The following is a 15,698-nucleotide window of genomic DNA, read 5'->3' as shown; positions in this document are numbered from 1 at the left end:
TACTTCAATGACTGTTGATCCATTCATACATATAATGCATCACTCACATTCAATATGCATGACGCATATTGGATATGCATCACGCATATGGAATATGCATCATGCACATTGGATATGCGTGATACACGCTGGATATCCAGCTGGCCCGGCTCGCATATGCCAGCGCGGATAATGCACATCCGATATGTGTGATGCACATTGAATGTGCGTTTTGAACTATTTTTAAAAATAGTTTGAAAAAACGTATATTTTGACAAATAGTTACGTGGAAAGGCATAAATCGACAAAAAACTCCGTGCTGTAACGTGGTGGTTGTTACGGTGGCAGCAGTGCTTTGCTTCTGGGGTGGCATTGACAGTCAGATAGGTTTAGGGTTTTGGTTTCTGGGGATTGGGCTTGACCATTGTATGGGCTTCAACCCTTTAGGTCCCAATGGGTCTCTTTGGTTGGTTCCTTATCAATCGAGGGTTTGGGTCTCAGACTGAGCACACGATTATTCTTAGCTTTGTTAGGAATATGATGTTGTTCTCCTTGTCCTATTAGTCTTTGTAATAATTTCAAAGATTAATGAAATTCTTTTGCTGTTAAAAAAAAGATTATTTGGGCTACAGGGAGAGTTTCTCTGATTGTTGGGTGTTCGCCGGCAACTGATTCAAATCTGTTTAGGATTAGGGTGATAGGGTGTGGGGCTGGGCTTGGCTCGTCTTTGAGCTGTTGTTGTAAATCTGGGTCTGAGACCCATAAGTTTCTAGGCTTGGCCCAATGGCAAAATCAGATCTCACATATTCTTATAATTCTAGGAAAACTGGAAAAGTATTCATTAGAACACACCCCTTTTACAAATTTGTGCTTCATTTTATGAATTTTTGATGTTCAATTAAGTAATTTTTTGTGTTGCTTTTTCAAATTTTTATGGCTGAAAATACTCCAATTTTTAAGGGTTCTTACTCAACCTTGTCCGTAATTCTAAGCTTTAAGTTTATTGTACTGAAGTATATTTGAACTTTCAAAAGGTGGAGAGATTGAGACAGTGAAGTCAAAGTCATTTTAATGGGAAAGACAGAGAAACCAAAAAGTTTCAACTCAATCCACACTTGAAATGAAAGATGTAAATGCAGATTTTGTTTGAATTTATGCTTTGTGTGGATGGCATTTTGAAATTTTTTGAGTTTGCATGGTTTTTGGGTAATGAATGTAGAGAGAAAATAAGGTAATAATTAGAGATATAGGTAATGAGTGAAGAGAGATAAAGAGAGAGAAATGAGAATAATGATTTGATAGATGAAAGAGAAATGAGAGAAATGATTGGAAGTAGGAGTAATAAGTGTTTTTTGAGTTGGTTTTTTTTTCCTCAAGATACCATCCAAACAAGGGATTTGTAATTTAAATGCAGATTCAACACCAAGAGAAAGAGAGAGACCCAACCTATGATTGCAATCCACCCACCCTTCAAAACGTTTGAATCTAATTGGATCAGGCTCATAAATTTCAAAATGGCACCTGAACTTTGTACCAAATGTCACAGAGACACCTGAACTTAAGTTTATTTCAATTAAACACATGTACTAACAAAATCTCAAAATTTAGACACCTAAACTTAAGTTTATTTCAATTAAACACCTGTACTAACAAAATCCCCAAATTTAGACTCCCGCCGTTATACTCCGTCCCAAAAATTGCTGATATGGCATCTCCAACCCATTTAAGTTGCCCCATTGCACATGTTTCCAATAGGGGACGATACACTCAAGCGAAACCCATCATTAGAAGTATGCCGAGCAGAAAGAAGAACTGAGTTTGGGCAAAAAAAATATGTGCAATGAGGCAACTTAAACGGGTTGGAGATGCCATTTTTGCAATTTTTGGGACGGAGTATAACGGTGGGGTCTAAATTTGGGGATTTTGTTAGTACATGGGTTTAATTAAAATAAACTTAAGTTTAGGTGTCTAAATTTGGGGATTTTGTTAATACAGGTGTTTAATTGAAATAAACTTAAATTCAGGTGTCTCTGTGACATTTGGTGCAAAGTTCAGTTGTCATTTTGAAATTTTTCCTACTAAAAATTAGTTTGATTAGACATCAATAAACTATTACAACCTTTCAAATTTCAATTTTTTTTTGCCACAACGATAACAAGTGATATTATATTTGTGTAAATCAAATTTCAGTTTAACTTACACAAATATGTACCATTCATATAGCCATCAATTTTCAATCAAGTACAATTTTATGCAAAAATCATACCTAGTTTTCTACCCCTTTTTTTCCACAGTGGTAGTGTTAGTGGGTTAGTTATTAACGTTACTATATAGCAAGCCAATGTTACTCCATTAACTTGAACATGAGACCTCTCCCAATACCACTTGGGCTTGAACTCGGGTCTTAATCATGCTAGTTGAACCATATCACTAAGGGCCCGTTTGGATGCGGGATAAGAATTGGAGATATTAGTTATGAAGGGGGATAAGATATTAAGGATGTATTATGTATTAAGGAGGACCCATATTGATGTGACTGGAGGATTAAATAATACTTGATTTGGATGAGGGATAAAATTATTTTATAGTTGAAATGGAAAAGAAATGGGGTATTTATCTGGGGGTATTATGTAATAACACCCCAGAACCTCCTCATAAATAATCCCCTCGCCAGAGGTATTAGGGGGTACAAGAAAATCCGAGACTTAGCTAATTCCCTGAGCAAAATATGTTCCCAAACCATGGCTTAACCATGGGTCTATTGTAACGACCCTGATTTTTGGTAAATAAAAATTTCGTTAAATATTTAAATTTTATATTAATTACTTGGATTGCTTTTGAAATTCCTTTTTAATTTATAATAATTCTTCATAATTAGATTTGAGACTTATAAAATTATATCTTTTCGCACCAAACAATCTAGTCATTTTCTAAAAACAAGTATGCTTATAGAAGCACTTGTATATTTTCCTAATAAGTAAAATAAAATCTTTAAATTATATATTTTGGCTAGAAATCCTACTTGGCAAGTAGAATTAGCTTCCAACCGATTAGTTGAAGGAACTAAACTACCAATTCACCGAGTTATAATTCCCTAACCCTAGATGGACTATTTTGACCATCTTTGAGCATTGTGAACCTTTCCAACCCTAGACTAGAAAATCATTATATCTTCTAAGTTATACTTTTATTTTTTTTCTTCTCTTTCTTTACCCTTGGGTCAATAATTACTAGGAAAAATTTTATCCCTTGGGTTAAGTAAGTCAATTTCCTAGATTTTCTAGGTACACAAATAACCTTATATATAGGTACATGTACCTTATAAAGTTATTTTTCCTAGATTTGCTAAGTACACCTATATATTTATATATAGGAATATGTACCTCATAGCCATTATTATATTTCTAAGGAATTCTAGACCATACTCCTAACCTTTGCCCATTGGATAATAAATATTAGGGGAATTTTTACCCCATGGATAATAGAAAACCTAGACTTGCCATTGACCTCCAAAGATATTATACTAAGATTTTTAGGTACACATATATGGTTATACATAGATATAAGTACTTCTTAGCTTATTTTATTTCTAAGAATCTTGACCATATCTTCTCTAGATTGACACTTGAAAGCCTTACTCCTTCCTAGACTAGATCACAGAGTACTTAAAGTGTACTTATATATATAATACACACACACACACACACACACACACACACTTACCAACCCAATCTTTGAACCATCCATTCTTTCTTTCATCAAATCTTCCTAAGTACTACATGACAACCTATTCTAGACTTTTTTTTGATCTTTCTTCCAAGCAAGCCATTCCTAGTACTAGACTAAAAAACCTTTATAATAACCTAATTTATGGCCTAAAGTAGAAAAGACAAGTCATGGAAGGCATGACAAGCTTGGAAGGATTTATTGGACAATAATTACTATGAAAAATTTTATCTTTTGGATAATAGAAGTAGTCTTGCCAATGGAAGCCAAGAATTTTGCTATAAATAGCACCCCATTCTCACCATTCAACTCACACCTTCCAACCTTTCAACTTCTCTCTCTAGAAATTTTTGAGTTCTTACTTTGTTCTTTCTTGTTCTTGGTGTTCTTGAGTTTTTCTTGAAGTTCTTCTTGAAACTCATCCAAAGCCGCCACTAAACTACCACTCGACCACCCTTTCGATCCAAAAAATTTAAGTAGTTTAGTCAAGATCTAGTTTCGAGAGAAGCCTTTCTCTTTCGAAGCTACTGGAAGCTCACCGTAGGAAGTTACTCCGTCCGACGTACTTATTTTTTTCCATAGCCGTACCACCGCCAAGAAGAACGGTAGATTTTTCCATACTCACTATCTCTAAGTATACATAGAATGTCCCTAACCGTTTTCTTTAAGCATATAAGGTTATCTATCACCTATAAGGTTTGGAATGCATGATAGTTAACAAACTTATTTTCGCTAATGGAAGTATGAGCATGTTGGAATAATCGACTTTTACTCTAATAAACATATGTTGTTTTGAACTCCCCACAAAGGAAGAAAGAACGATTTTCGAAAGATAAGACTTTATTGTTTGGTAGAAGTTTTCGTATTTTAATCTTTAGAATGGTTATGAGCATGGATACATGAATTGCTTGCATTACTTGTCTTGTTGTAAAGCATAAGTGATTTTCACTCCAAAGGCGTCCGTACATGTGGCGTTATGCTTTAAGTTGTGGTTTGAGCATGATGATTAATATGGAGTTGGATGATCTTGCTAGTTTAGTTTCAAGATTACAATGAATGATTTATGATTGCGTATGTAAAAAAACCTACCGCGGAGTCGTTGCATGAAAACGAGATACAGAAATCAAGAAAGTAGAAACATGGCACCTAGGGTGTGTTAATGACAAGACATGTTTTGAAACCGTAATGTGGCCGGACTTGGTAGCCCGTTGCATGGATTGTGAAAACCACAATGTGGCCGGACTTGGTAGCCCATTGTAAAGATTGCCAATGGGGCCGGTCGTGGTAGCCTCATTGGTAATATGGCTTGGTTATCCGCGAAGAAGAGCCAATGCAGATTTTGTGTGCCAATGGGAACCGGGTGCGGCGGAACCATTGTGAGGATACTCGGGAGACCGGAACGGCAGAACTGAGGTTGGGTGTGTTAAAACGATTTTGGAAATTGATTTGGTAAATGAAAGGTGAAACCAGTGATACGGTCTATGAAATGTTGCGTAGGAGGAACTCAGAAATCATGGACACCAACGATAGTTGATTAGCGAATGTGGATGTGTCATTGTTAACTGTTTTTGTTAGATATGCATGTACTTCGTGGAAATTGTTAATATTATGATCTAATATGTGTAAGTTAAAGGGTTAGTGGATATGGATTATTCTATTGAGCTCTTGTAGCTCATGGTATTACCTTTGGTGACCCTGACATATTATACTAGTGGCGACGCTGGTATAATGTGTCAGACTTTGTAGATGATCAAAGTGAGCTATACACTTTGGAGGCCTTTGGAGCTGAAGAGTTAGCTAGAATGGAGGAGCAGGCGGAACCGTAGTTAGGAACCCTAGTTCCCTCCCTTTTGTAATGCAAGTACTCTTATGGAGGTTGTGATGTAATAATGAGCCAGATTCTATTTTGAAGTTTCAATAAAATTGTCTATTTAACGTACCTAAAATTAGGGGCGTTACACCTATGGACTTAGGAGGGGGTATTACTAATACTCCTTTGATAGCTCCCATCCAAACAAGCTCTAAATGACTTGTTTGTTGGGAGGATAAGAGAATGAGACAAGAAAGAAAGGTGTTTGTTGGTGGGAGAAGGGAAGAGGAGGAGAGCTTATCTCTCTCCAAGGTGTTAGCTTCTCTCACCTCCCATTCTAGGATTAGCTTATCACGGAAAAGAAAAAGACTTTTATACCCCTCAAACCTTTTCTTGTCCCTCGTTCAGTCTTAAGAAGCCTTTTGTCAAAAAAAAAGAAAAAGTCTTAAGAAGCGCGTGAAAGAGTGCTGCTGGGTTTCAATGAGTATTTTGAAGTGGAAGAAAAGATGTTGAAAAGAAGAAGGAAAAGCAAGCTTCCTATCTTTCTACTGTTACTTCTCTCTCATCTCTCTCTCTCTCTACATGGTACATACACATCTATCTTCTCGATGGATTGAAGCCATGTCATCTATCGTGACCCCAGGATCACAAAACGAAATCGAATTTTAAGGCAGCCACCGTTCCTCCATCTCCCATCTCACCACCGTACTCCGTACATCATCTCCACCGCAACCGGACGCCACCTCTCGCCATCACCACCACCTCCGGTCACCATCAGCACCGCCACCTCCACCCTCCACCCCTGAACACCCTCCCGCCGCTTCTCACCACCTCTTCCAACCGAACCACCATTACCACCTCCCACCACCGTAGTCACCTCCTCCTCCTCACAACCGGACCACCTCCAGCCGCCGCTCATCCTCAAACAAACCGGAGCAAACCACCACCGAGAACATCACCCCACAGCCGCGCTCATCATCACCACCTACCGGGACCGCCGTCGCTCCGATCCGCCACCGAACCTCTTTGAAAACCGTTCACCAGACAAGAGGTAATTTGGAACTCACCTCCCTACATATATATCGCGTTTATATAATAATTTTGGGGTTACGGTGTGAAAATAATCGAACCCGAGTCGCTGGTCGAGTCCGGGCGAAACTCACTGATTTTTCCGACGTGAACAGCCACCGGAAATTGGAAATTGATTGTGAAATAATTACGGTTTAGTCCCTTGTAGTTAGTTTGCTTGTAAATCCACCCTTGCGTACTAAGAAAATGATATTTTAAGCTCGAGGTTAATAAGTCTTGGTTTGATCCTAGTTTCTGTAGCAAATGTGAATTATTATAATACCGTCAACACTCCTAAATGATTTAGAGTACACTTAGATTTTTGGTCCGTAAAGGAAAAGGAAAAACAAGAGGAATCATATTATCTTTTTAATAATTTCAAATGCATGATTAGTTATTTTTATCGCACAATTAAATGTTGTTAGCATGTTTCATTGAAATGTTGAATTGCTTGCTATTTTGTTGTACTTGTAGTGGACAAATAGGTTCTTGGGGTTGGTTGCGATGTGCGGACTTATCATTTTAGACGTTGAAATAGGGTTAAGGGAAAATGAAATAAAGTGAGAGGCTATGATTATGATTCCGAGCATGGAACCCATGGTAATGTACTGTTGGAGGTTGATTGGTGGTGAAATTGTGGATGTTGTTTGACTTACGAACCCTGGGTACAACATGGTGGTGATCGGCTCTCGGATGTTGGGATGGGTCATAAGAGAGGTATTGTGCTTGTATTACAACCCGGGCTAGCTGTGCTCGCATGCGCATCCGGTGAAGTTTTATCCAAGCTTATGGTCGCGGATGGGATACCCGAGTACATAACTTAGGTATATTTCATCCGGATATGGAAAAGGAGAGTCGGATCACACTAGTGCCTTATGCCGGAGGTTATGGGTAGTTACTGATTTGTGGATAAGATCCGAGATCTCACATAGGTTGAAGGATAGTAATGAAAGAAAAGTTACTGTATTTGTTCTCTTTTTATGTTATTTTTTAGTTCATTTCAATGATATATCATATTGCTTGTAAGTTATGGGTTTTGGCTACTGAGCGTCATCGCTCACGGTACTATGTTACTCTGGTAACTCGAACGCCAGGTATTGAAGACGGAATAGAAGGGGCGTAGGCAAGGAATGATTTGATGAAGACCAAGGAAGAGATTGTCGACTCTGAATTCCTTCCTCTTAATTACTCTGACTAATTTAAATGGACTTAATTTTGAGAGCTTCCTGGTCTATTGGGAATTGTAATATTTTGACAGATTCAAAAACTTAAATTAAATTTGATATGGTTGTAATATGGTGACACGGGCTTTTGGAACAATGACGTAGTAAATCTATGAATTTCTCTTGGGGAAAATTGTCCTTGGAAATTTTAAAGCCTGGAAAATGAAAATTATTTTTGGAAATTTCTTTTCAATGTTTTAATAATACCTTTGAATTTTCGGGGCTTTACAAATGGTATCAAAGCTTTAGGTTCAAACCCTCGGCATTGGGTAGATTGGGTAAGTCACTTTTCAAGAGTGTTATCGTGAGTAGTTAAGCGCTTAACTTGTCTTTTATCTTAACTACTATATGATAATCTATTCTGAGAGTAGCATATAAATATATGTTAGTAGCGAATTCTAGAAGGGGTTTCCTTAACAACGATGGAATCATAGTTTTAGCGAATTCTAGAGTTGCTGGGAATAACCAACATCCGATAAGATGGTGATTGCATTACTTGGCGTCTTACTCGATCCAGGGAGAAGTCAACCATTAGAGAGATGTGATCTAAGCAACCAAATCTTTAATAACGCTAACGTAAACTCTGTTTGAAGCCCAATTGCTAAGAAGGTAATTTCAGACACCTATGAAGTCAGTAAGGACCCCAGCCTTCCTTAGCCTGAAGCGGGGAACCCCGAGCGTAACCTGGGATACGACGTATCTCGTCAACTATCATGACTTGCCTCAACCTTTGTCCATACAAGCTAGCCAAGGAACAAGATTATCATAAGATTCAACAGCGATCATAGACGTTAAGAATCTCAAGCCTATGTTTGACTCACGACCTTTGGATCATAGGAATGATAGATTTTGACTTCATTTTGGGCATGGATCGACTACCGCCCTTTGCATCACTATCAATTGCTATAAGAGAAACGAAGATTGAATTTTGACGAGGGAGGTTTTATTTTTGTTTTAAGGGGGACGGAAGAGCTATTGACGATTATTCATCTTAATCCTCTTTCTCTGATTGATTGTATTCTAACCTCCCGTTGTTTTTCAATCTCTCATGACTCTTCTTAAAATCACCTTTGTCATTGTGACTTTTCATAGTTAGAGCTATAACTTCAACTAAAGCTCAATTTGTTGAATGATAAGCACCCAATATCATTTGTATTTGGTGCACTAAGTCCCGGTTTTGTTGGTTAATTCGTGTTAATTAGTAGCTTGTATATAAGTTTCCTCGTAAGGCATTTTCTTAAGCATTTCAGGTAGTCCGGCATGTTTTGCTGCCTTTTGATGCCATGAATTTTCCCAAGCACTGGACGTGGCGCTGGGCAAGGCTGGCGTTGTTTAGAAGGCATCTGGAGGGCCATCGTTGTAAGGGGATTGTCGGGTGCCAAGCCAAGTCCACAGCTTGGGATGCTGGCAGAAAAGTAGTCGGTATTGATACGGGAAAAGTAGCCGTATCGATACATAATTGGATCAGAGCAATGGGATTCCGTGAAGAACTGGTATCGATACGAGTGTTTCTGCCGAATCGATACGGGTGTTGTTCTGAAGATATTTTCTGCTTTTTGGACTTTCTACTTTTGGGATATTTCCTACCTTCAGGATATTTTCCGGATTTCTGGAAGAGAGGCAGGGGTCTTCTTGTATAAATAGCTCATCCCTCTCTCTTTTTTACTCTCTTGTCATTTTTCACTTTAAGTCTTTTATTTTTCTAGAAACTCCATTAAAGACTCTCAAGCTTTTGTGTTAATTTCCTCAAGAACTACTTAAGGTATTTGTCGTTTGTTCTTTTCTCGTTTATTAAAGTTGTTAGTACGGACTAGATCCTTTATAAAATCTAGTTTGTTTTCGATTCTATCGGTTAGAAAATCATGTCACATTCTTATGCTTTCGTTTGTGCTTTAGCTATGAGTGAGTAGTTACTTGGTTAAGTCTCGGGATATACTCTTCCCCGAGGACTAGGGTCGTTATTTGGTTATCAAACCACCGGGCTTAAAAACATGATTTTCGGAATAGAGCTTAACTTTCATTCTTGGTCTAAACAAGGGGTGTTAACTCCTTGGTAAGGTGTTTAGTCAAGCGATCTTGGCAAGCAACTTACCGAGGGCTCGTGGCCTCCTATGTGTTCGATAAATGTTAAAAACAAGTTGGTTCGCCTCCGTTTAATCACATCTTTCAATAAACGTAGTCTTTAAAGCTAAATTCTCCGGGCATGAGCACGCGGTCGTGATTCTCGCCTCCGCGTGCTCACGCTTGAGTTATAATGAGAACCGGTAACGGCCTAAGTCAAGGGTTAGACGATCCCTAGACTTGCCTCTTTTAGTTCATAAAACTCTTTTCTAGTCTTTTGCCTTAGTTTTCCATCGTTTAAAGAAAAACCAAAAGTTGGCCGTCTTAAACGCCGAAAACCATCATATAAAACCTTCAATCCGATTAAGCTATCTTCGAATTCCCTGTGGTACGATCCCGGTCTTACCGGTTTATTATGCTAACGACGACCTAGCCCTACGCTTGGGGTTTTTCTCAACCTTATTTGAAGGTGAGGTTTGGAGGTTAAGCATTTTTGGCGCCGTTGCCGGGGAATTCTTATTATAAGCTTATTTGGAGGATTGACAAACCATTGTAAGTACTCCATTTAATTTTCCTTTTGTGTGTATTGAACTCAACTTAGCGAATACCTCTAACTGAGCCTCCAATTCGACTTGAGGTTTAACGAAGCTAATTTGAGCATCAATTGCCTTTTTACTATTTTTATTGGTTTTATATAGCCGTGGCGGTGGCATAACCCCACGAGACTGTTTGAGAATGAGGCGGCGGCATAGCCCCTCTAGTCTGTTTGACTAACGTGTGCAGGTTATATGCTCAACATCTATCGTAGCCCTTTTTCCAATCGGCTGCATAGGTCTGCTTCTCCTCCACGGACTCGTAGTATTATTCAATCGTATTCTAACCCGCGTGAGTTATCACCTCTGTCAAGGCCAATGGCAGAACCACCGACTCGTACTTTGCATGATTACTTAACTCCGGCTCGTACTTTGCATGTGTCCCCGATTGCTATTCCAAATTGCACTGCCGCTAATGCGTTCGCTTTCAAACCAGAATATCACCGAGTTATATCAGAATTTCGAGGGCGTGAACTTGAGGATCCTTATGTTCACATTCGGGAATTTGAGACCATTGTTAGCACTTTTGTGACAGGGCCGGGACAACTAGATCAAGCTCGCCTTAAGTTATTCCCTTTCTCGCTCAAAGACAAGGCCAAGCAGTGGTTCCATTCCTTGAAGCCTCGATCCTTGCTAACTTGGGCTGACGTCCAGGATGTTTTCACCTTCAAGTTCTTCCCGGTTAGCCGAACCATGCTTCTCATGGATCAAATTCAAAATTTCAAGCAAAAAGATGGGGAGGTCTTCTACAAGTATTGGGAACGGTATAAGGATTTACTTGCAGCTGTCCCACACCATAATATCCCCATGTACTTGGTAATTAATTATTTCTATTTGGGTTGTGATGGGGAGTCCAAGCAGCTTCTTGATACTATGGGGAGCGGTGACTTTATGGGGAAGGATCCCGATGCCGCTTGGGAGTTCTTAGACGCTTTGGCGGAGAGGGCTCAAACTTGGCAATACATTGATCCGAGTGACCAAGCAATGAGAAATCAAGATCCGGGAGGCTCCGGTAAGTTTTCGGTGAGCGAGCATAATGGACTTGAGACAAGGTTGGACGAGTTATCATTAAAGTTGGACAAAATGAAGCTAGATTCGGTCCAAGTGAAAGAAGTGAAGGAAGTGAAGGAGGTTCGCCAAGTGGAAGAAGTGTGTGTCATTTGTGAGACTGTGGGCCATTCAACTGGCAATTGCCATACCATTCCCGCCCTTCAACACCATTATAGTCAACTTCCCACTGAAGAAGTTTGTGCTTTGAATCATCGTTGGGATCCATATTCCAATACTTACAATCCGAGGTTGCGGTCCAATCCAGCTTTCCGTTGGGGTAATCAGAATGAAGTAGACACTTTGTCAACTGTTCAAGCTCCTCCTCCTAATCAAAATCAGACTTGGCGGCAACCGCAATTTCAAGGTCCACCATGGTTCCCTGCACCTCAAGGCCTGCCAGGATTTTTACCACCGGGTCAATTTCAAGGGCAGCACCAGTTTCAGCCACAGCAAGCATCGCCTCCACGGAGATCTTTGGAGGACACCATGAACGCGTTTTGTCAAATGCAATCTACCACCAACGAGCAAACCACTCAAGCTTTGAACGATATACGGAATCAAATGGGCAAGTTGACTACGTCAATTGGCATTTTACAACAAGAGAAAGGGAAACTTCCTACTAAACCTTTGGCAAACCCTCAAGGTCAAAATGTGCTTGGTAGTTCTTCGATGACTTTCCCCGAGCAAGCCAAGGCCATTATTTCTTTAAGGAGTGGGAAGACCGTGGATAATGCTCAAGTGGAGCCACCGGTGACGCCAAGTTTACTACCGTTTTCGGCACCATTGAAGCCAACAACGCCAAATGGGGAATCTCGCAAACCAGCTCCTACAGAAGAAGAGAAGGGAAAAGCCAAGGAAGTTGGTGTTCCATCAGCTTTCACCGTTTCCGCCTCATATCCTAACCGACTAAAGACGCCGGCTAAGCCAAATTTGAATACTGATATTTATGATGTGCTTAAGCAAGTGACCGTCAAACTTCCCTTGCTGGATGCTATCAAACAGATTCCGTCCTATGCTAAATTTTTGAAGGACTTGTGTACTCATAAACGCAAGCTCCAAGTACAAAAGAAGGTGTTATAATAATCCGGGGTGCCCGACGATATCCATCACCATCGGGGGTAGAGTTGTTGAAAAAGCTCTTCTTGATTTGGGCGCGAGTGTCAATCTATTGCCGTTTTCGGTATATGAACAACTTGGGTTAGGATAAATGAAGCCAACTTTGGTGACTTTACAATTGGCGGATAGGAGTATCCGAGTGCCTAAGGGGATGGTCGAAGATGTGCTTGTTCAAGTTGATCAATTTGTATACCCGGTTGACTTCGTGGTTCTAGACACATGTCTGGTGCCGGCGGCTCAGGCCTCCATTCCAATTATTCTCGGGAGACCGTTCTTAGCAACTTCATATGTCGTGATCCATTGCTGGGATGGCCGACTTAATATGAGTTTTGGTAACATGAAGATGCAAGTCAACATGTTCCACATTGGTAGCCAAATGGGGGATGATGATGATGTATGCGGAGTTAGCATGATTGACTCACTTGTTCAAGATCACGTTGGTGAGTTTATTTGCAAAGATGAGTTGGAGCTAGCACTTACTTCCACTGAGGTCGATTTTCTCGAAGCCCCCGAGATCGTGTACTTGTGTTCTTTGCTAGATGAGGAGGAGATGTGTGGTATTAACCCGTGGACTCCAAAATTTGAGGAGTTACCCCTAATTGAGAAGCAAGCCGTTCCGTCTTATGTGGAACCCCCGAAGCTTGAGTTGAAGCCGCTACCGGACTCCCTCAAGTATGCTTACCTCGGCGATGGCCAAACATACCCGGTGGTGATCTCCTTTGCCCTCACCGAACTTCAAGAGTTTCAATTACTCGCTAAGTTGAGGAAGCATTCTAAGGCTATTGGGTGGTCCATAGCCGACATTAAAGGCATTGATGCCTCCCTTTGCTCCCACCACATCTATCTAGAGGATGATGTCAAGCCATCTCGCCAACCTCAGCGACGTTTGAACCCGATCATGAAGGATGTCGTTCGCGTGGAAGTACTCAAGTTATTGGACGTCGGCATCATTTACCCGATTGCGGATTCTCAGTGGGTTAGCCCGATTCAAGTGGTACCTAAGAAGTCCGGGGTGACGGTTGTACGAAATGACAAGGATGAATTAATCACAACGCGTGTTCAAACCGGTTGGAGGGTGTGCATTGACTACCGGAAGTTGAATGCTAGCACTAGGAAGCATCACTTGCCTCTCCCCTTCATCGATCAAATCTTGGAGAGGGTGGCCGGCCACAAGTTCTATTGCTTCCTCGACGGGTACTTTGGTTACAACCAAATTGAGGTGGCCTTGGAGGATCAAGAGAAGACTACTTTCACGTGTCCATTCGGAACCTTTGCTTATCGTCGTATGCCGTTCGGGCTTTGCAACGCCCCCGGTACCTTCTCGAGGTGTAACATGGGTCTTTTTAGTGACATGGTGGAGAAGATCACGGAGGTCTTCATGGATGACTTCTCCGTTTTTGGTGACTCTTTTGAAACTTGTCTTACTAATTTGGGGCTAGTGCTAGCTCGGTGCGAGGAAAAGAATTTGGTGCTAAATTGGGAGAAATGTCACTTCATGGTGACCGAAGGCATCATTCTTGGTCACATTGTTTCGTTCAAGGGTATTGAAGTGGACCGAGCAAAGATTGACTTGATTGAGAATCTCCCTACTCCAAAGTGTTTGAAAGACATCCGTTCCTTTTTGGGACATGCCGGTTTCTATCGGTGGTTCATCAAGGATTTTAATGCCATCGCCCGGCCGTTATGCCAATTGCTAGCCAAAGATGTCCCTTTTGAGTGGATGCCAGCTTGTGAGGCTGCTTTTTCCAAGTTAAAGTTGAGTCTTACCTCTCCACCTATTGTGCGGTCTCCGGATTGGGAGTTGCCCTTTGAGCTTATGTGTGACGCCAGTGATATGCCGTCGGGGTCGTTTTGGGCCAACGGAAAGGGAAAGAACCGTATGTCATTTATTATGCGAGCAAGACTCTCAACGAGGCCCAAATGAATTATTTGACTACCGAGAAGGAGTTGCTTGCCATAGTTTTTTGCCTTGGACAAGTTTCGGTCTTACTTAGTGGGAGCTCCGATCACCGTTTATACTGATCATTCTGCCCTCAAATACAGAGACAAAGCAAGATGCCAAAGCGAGATTGATTTGGTGGATTTTACTCTTGCAAGAGTTTGACCTTACCATCAAAGACAAGAAGGGCGTGGAAATGTGGTGGCTGACCACTTGTCTCGATTGGAGTTTGAAGATCGCACATTACATCTTCCAATCGGTGATTCTTTTCCCAATGAGCAACTATTTTCAATCACCACGGCTCCATGGTACGCAGATATTGTGAACTACTTGGTTACCGGCTTGATGCTTACTCATTGAAATACCCAAGGGAAGCGTCGATTTTTTGCGGAAGTGAAACGGTTCTCCTATGACGATCCGTATCTGTTTAAGTATTGCGCCGACCAACTCGTCTGCCGATGTGTACCCGACTCTGAGCAGCAAAGTGTTATTAAGTTTTGTCACACTGAGGCTTGTGGTGGCCACTTCTCGTTTAAAAAGACGGCCGCGAAGATTTTACAAAGTGGGTTTTATTGGCCAAATTTGTACAAGGACACATTTGCCTTTTGCCTGGGTTATGCTCGGTGCCAACTTTTGGGGTGTGTGACACAACGCAATGAAATGTCGCTTACACCCATTTTAATCATTGAAGTCTTCGACTGTTGGGGCATCGACTTTATGGGGCCATTTCCATCGTCCTTTGGGTACCTCTACATCTTGTTGGCGGTCGACTACGTTTCCAAATGGGTAGAGGCAATTCCTACGCGCACAAACGATCATTCTGTTGTGGTCGAATTTCTGAGGGACAACATTTTATCAAGATTTAGGATGCCGAGGGCTATAATCAGCGATCAAGGGTCTCACTTTTGCAACCGGTCAATTTCGGCACTTATGAAGAAGTACTCCATCGTGCACAAAGTTTCAACGGCTTACCATCCGCAAACCAATGGCCAAACAGAGTTGGCAAATCGGGAGATAAAGAACATCTTGGAGAATACGGTTAATCCTACCCGTAAGGATTGGTCAACACGTTTGGTCAATGCCTTGTGGGCTTATCGTACTGCTTACAAGACGATTTTGGGGATGTCACCTTA

General features: G+C 40.9%; 1 protein-coding gene and 1 long non-coding RNA gene across 2 annotated transcripts; both read left to right on the top strand.

The window, feature by feature from the left end:
* The first annotated feature begins 5,949 nt into the window (after positions 1 to 5,949).
* LOC131320846 (uncharacterized) lies at positions 5,950 to 7,931 on the top strand. The gene is made up of 2 exons (XR_009198371.1): positions 5,950 to 6,566; positions 7,678 to 7,931. It is a non-coding gene; the product is annotated as an uncharacterized LOC131320846 (long non-coding RNA).
* A 2,724-nt stretch (positions 7,932 to 10,655) lies between these two features.
* LOC131321178 (uncharacterized) lies at positions 10,656 to 12,590 on the top strand. The gene has a single exon (XM_058352183.1). It carries the CDS (start codon positions 10,656 to 10,658, stop codon positions 12,588 to 12,590), a length of 1,935 nt encoding a protein of 644 aa, XP_058208166.1.
* Positions 12,591 to 15,698: the final 3,108 nt, after the last annotated feature.

This window comes from Rhododendron vialii, chromosome 3a, assembly GCF_030253575.1.
Source record: "Rhododendron vialii isolate Sample 1 chromosome 3a, ASM3025357v1".
Taxonomy (NCBI): Eukaryota; Viridiplantae; Streptophyta; class Magnoliopsida; order Ericales; family Ericaceae; genus Rhododendron; species Rhododendron vialii.
The sequence above is the reverse complement of the archived record's forward strand: the minus strand, read 5'-3'. Positions and strand labels throughout refer to the sequence as shown.